This window comes from Octopus bimaculoides, chromosome 5 (assembly GCF_001194135.2).
Source record: "Octopus bimaculoides isolate UCB-OBI-ISO-001 chromosome 5, ASM119413v2, whole genome shotgun sequence".
NCBI classification, from domain to species: Eukaryota; Metazoa; Mollusca; class Cephalopoda; order Octopoda; family Octopodidae; genus Octopus; species Octopus bimaculoides.
This window is the reverse complement of record NC_068985.1, coordinates 85,450,703-85,455,611: the sequence shown is the minus strand read 5'-3', so window position 1 is coordinate 85,455,611 and position 4,909 is coordinate 85,450,703. Positions and strand designations below refer to the sequence as shown.

Genomic DNA, 4,909 nt, shown 5'->3' with positions numbered 1-4,909 from the left:
GTTTGATTTTTAATCACCCATCCTTTTGGGATGCGATATTCGGGTGCCTTCGCATAAGTACCATATTCAAACCTTGAATCTATATATATATATATATATATATATATATGTATGTATGTATACAGATACATATATGCCACATCTTCAGTTTTTAAAGACTGTATTTATATGTATGTATAGTTACATGTATCTATACAGGTATGTATCCATGTATCTGCATGTGTGTGTGTGTATGAACAATTTTATATATGTACATATATTTCAGTATATTGAGCTTTTACCAGATTCTTTTCATCTCTTCTTTGTCTTTCTCCCTGACAGACGGTCCACGTTTTATTAGTGCTAGTAGTCATGTAGCAGTAGACCCGAGAGAGAATGCTAAGCTGAAGTGTGAAGCTGATGGTAATCCTCAACCGAGCATCATTTGGCGGAAAAAAGGTTCCCATAATATCTTGGGAAGTGGTTCGACCTTGGAGCTTGTAGAAGTCAATGATGCAGACCTAGGCACCTACTATTGTACTGCCACAGTTGTTGGTTTTAGTGAAATCAGTCGAGAAGTACTGCTTTTAAAGAATGGTAAGTCATGCTGCTTCCTGTATTTCAGTGGTTTTAAAATCAGTCGTGTAGTAGTTCAAACCTAAAAAGGAATGTTAAAGCAAGTTTTTGTTGAAACACGGGTCAGTTTTGGTTGAGCAGATCTATGGTTTGTTTTAGAACAGAAGATGTTAGATATTTCAAACATACTTTGTGTATGCATGGTCAACTAAATTTCTGTACTATCAAAATCAAACCCCACCAAAAAAAAAAAAAAAAGTAAAGAAAAGATGAACAGGGATAATGGAACACAATTGACTGGTAAACAGGAAAAGTTGATCTTAAATAGTGAAACATGGCCACTCACTTCAAAATGTGAAATAACAACTATACAGTCAGCCTTAAACATTCAACAACAAGAGCAAAAAAAAAAAAGTAATGAAAACCATCTGAAACTTGTAAAACTCCCCAGTAACTAATTTTCAACAGCTGTAGTTGAATTGTATTAATATTAATTGACAAATGTGATAACATTTTGGCACCCTCAACTAAATGAAAAGGTGAAAATGTGAAAATTTTTGTTTGCTCTGAAATAGCTAAAATGGTTTTTCAACTAAGTAATTGCTATAACTGTTTTAAGCTATAAGATTTGATTTCAGTCTGGGCATATGACTCTTGGCTTTATTGAGAAGGTAAAATGAGATTGTGTAGCATTCATGCCTATCTAAGAGACATTAATGAGGAAGGGTAAGAAGTGAAATAGTTTCAGTTGGGTATCAACATCAGATGTTGATTGTTGGAGCTTGCCTGTGTTCAATAAGAAAGAAGTCAAACAGATGTACTTCCTGAATCCCTGTGAAAATATAAAACATTATTATCAACAACAAATCATCATTATCATGCACTTTTCCCCTTATATTGGCACTGGTTAAATAAGTCTACAGCAGAGTTATGCAAATACATGGAGGTGATACTTGAAATCTTAGATTTAAGATTTGATATCACCCATGTATTCACGTATCTTTCTTGGTCTTTCTCTACAATGAATTTCTCTCCTTTTGAATACTAAGCACTCTTATCTTTCAACCACAACTCTTCCATAATCAACACTTTTGCTTATAGTTGAAATTAGAGCAAAACTATTCAAAATATATTCTAACATGAAAGAAGAAAAGAATGTTTCTTTTTTTTTAAAATAGGGAAGATTAAGAAACTGCATTCTTTCTTCAATGGTTATAGTCCAAAAAATCTATTGCCAAGAGAGTTCATCATAAGTATACAGCAAGAGACACAAGTTCCCCACCTTCCATTTTCTTCTTTGTCAGTCAACTTCATGCATGTGTGTGTGTTCTTCCCAATCCACGCATATATTTTCATATAATTCTTATTTATTAATTTTTTGTAATTTTCAGGTCCTCCTCGCATTATGAGTGACGGAAAATTTTATACAAGTCAAGAGAAAACAGCACACATTGAATGTATTGCTATATCCGTCCCGAAACCAGTCAGTATGTATTGGATGAAGAATGGCAGAACACTTGATAATACAAACTCAGACCGTTTTTCAACGAATAATGAAGAATTACCATATGGTATGAAGAGCACATTAGAAATCCTTAAAGTCCACAAAGAGGATTTTGGCAGTTACAACTGCAGTGTGGCCAACAAATATGGTGAAGATATAGCCATTATTACACTGGCTGAGAAAGGTAAGTGTCCATCTCAGAATAATTCTTTTGTCACTTCTTTCAAAAACAAAGCTGTCTCCTTAAGTAGTTGTTGTTAAACCCTAGGTCAGCTTTCAATAAGAAGACTTGATCAAAGACGCTCAAGCTATGATCATCTCTATTTATTTCAAACATATCATATGTAGGACTACATTATGCTGTGGAGCTCCATTATCCAATGTGTCATGCCTTTTCTGTGATTGTTGTGAAGCATCAGGTCAACTCCAATTGAGTAAACCTGCAATCAAAGATGCTGTAACCCATTTTTTATTCAGATACAGTAAATGGACAGCTACAATATCCAATGTAACCTTTTTAAGACAGTATGATGTAATTTGAGGAAGATTTAACTGCTCAGCATAGTAAATGGACATTAAAATTTTTAAAAAAAGGTGTGATTTGAGAGAGAATTAGTTGCTATTTATAGCATGTTGAGTGCTCACAAAGAAGGTTCATATGTTGGCCTCAAGAGTCTCTGCAACTATTTTTGCTACCATGGTCAATCAGATTAGTCAGGTTATGTCAAGTTTAGTGAGCACATAGAATATTTTGTTGCTTAATACATCATATATAAAAAAAGTGAAGTCTTTATGCTGTTCTTTAGCCTTGGGTCTATCCTGAGTGAACGAATCTGTGATCAAAATATACCAACCATGACCATCCCATTAACTTCTTCTTAATTCGACATAAGGAACCCACATGTGTATTATCCTTTTTAAGACAATAATATGTGATTTTGAGGAATATATACTTATTATTTTTAGCAGGTCAAGTGACCATATAGAAACTCTCACTCTGGCTCATGAAAAAGAATCAATAAAGAAATAAAAATCAAGGATAGAATGACTCGTTTATGTAATGCATTTGCAAGGATAATTAAAACAGCAATTAACCATGACTTGCAAAAGGCTTTTGTCATTCATGGAGTGTGGCAGAAGGGAAGTAGCACATCAAGATATTGAGTTATCTTCAAACAGGGGATCTGCTTTGAATACTTACAGCAAACAGGATTTACACTATAGACATTAAGGATCTAGAGAGATGTTGAACCTAGTAACATTATGTAAACCAATTTAAAAAAGGTACACAACCATTCATCAGGCTAGAAACAGCAATTAACTCAGTCTACCATTTTAAAATAAAGACACAGACACATTTCAGAACCTCTAACACTGGCTAAAATAAAGATTGCATGGACAATCTTTAATTAAAAAAAGATGCTTGATTAGGGTTGATGTAAGTGTAGTGGAAAAAGTGTCTCAGAATGTGTTGAGGTAAACAAATGCGATAGGAATGTGGTTGCCTTCAAAATAAACAAATGAATAACATCTTTTTAAAGTTTAAATGATTTATTTACGGGACCTGCATTTGCTGGTGTTATACACATGTTTCCACTACATTAATTTGTTGAATTTCTTTTGTGCCTGTTTTATCAGTGGTGGCTCAGATTCGGTTTCGAATCTAAGCTTGAAGGAAGTGTTAGTTTTTACATAAGTTTAAACATCTACAGCTCTACTTTCACTTTCTTCAAGGACAGTAAAATTAGCAAAAATAATTTACTGAGTTCATTCAATTTCTTTGGCATAATTATTTATTAGTTCATTTTAATGTTCATTTTTCCATGCTAGAATGGGTTTTGAAGGAAATAATTTGAGGCAAGATTTTTCCACCAAACATTCTTCCTGCCATCAGTTCTTAACTGCTTTTCACATAAGAGATTTCTTTGTTTCAACTGATTTTTAATTGCACTAAGTAATTGACCATAATGGCAACATCGGTATTTCTTCACTCAAGCAGTGACAGCATGGAATATAAACATACACAGACACATAAGTTTAGTAGTACAAACAAGTTGAATAGAACTCAATACTTTCGTTCAGTTTTGTACATCAGCTATTTAATATCTCTCACAGATATATGAAAAAGTGTAAATGAAAACATTTTTATGGAGAGGATTAGGATCCAAACAGAAAGATTTTCTTTTCATATATACACTTCCTTCATATACACCCTTCAATTAAAGCAGTGACAACTGAGCCATTAGGCCAGTAGATGATCAGCAAAGACATTTGGCAGTTCATTTAACCACTGACTCTACACAATGTTGTGTTTGTGGCCAAGACATCTATAACTCAATCAACAGATCCTCTTAGTTGTAAGTGAGTTCTGGAGTTCTGGATATAACTTGCCACTGTAAACAATAAGCTGACAGTTTTGTGGAATTCACAAGAGGTTTGTTGACTGATTTCAATTCCACAAGAAAACCACACAATATATCAGCCTCTTAAATTCAATTAGTTATTTTGTGGTAGACCTCAGTTTCACTCTACTTCTTGCTACGTGTGTTCCTTTATTCTGGTGGGAACATTTGCCTTAGACTGTCAGTTCCCTTCCCACTGATTTTTTTCTTGCAGGCATTTACCTGCTTGTGATGTTCAGAATGTACATTAGCTGCATCAGTCTCACCTCTCTGGGAAGGGTGCAAAGGTCATAAGAATTGCCCCTTCTACACTGAATAACTTCCAAATAAAATCATTGTTATTCAAAAAAGAAAACACTCCCTAGATTCTACAATTTTTGTACTATTCATAAAAAATTATAATCTATTCTAACTCTCTCTCTCTCTCTCTCTCTCTCTCTCTATATAT

The 4,909-nt window shown here is 33.8% G+C and overlaps 1 protein-coding gene across 5 annotated transcripts in view; it reads left to right on the top strand.

Moving 5' to 3' along the window:
- Positions 1–4,909, top strand: part of LOC106878768 (irregular chiasm C-roughest protein) — a 177,553-nt gene that overhangs the window by 86,603 nt on the left and 86,041 nt on the right. For all 5 annotated transcript variants that reach the window (XR_001410547.2, XM_014928093.2, XM_052967827.1 and 2 more), the window contains exons 9-10: positions 322–576; positions 1,947–2,243. Coding sequence is in view for 4 of the 5 variants with exons in the window: in XM_014928093.2 (XP_014783579.1) it covers positions 322–576; positions 1,947–2,243 (552 nt within the window). In the remaining variant the exon portion in view is untranslated. The remainder of the gene's footprint in view (positions 1–321; positions 577–1,946; positions 2,244–4,909) is intronic.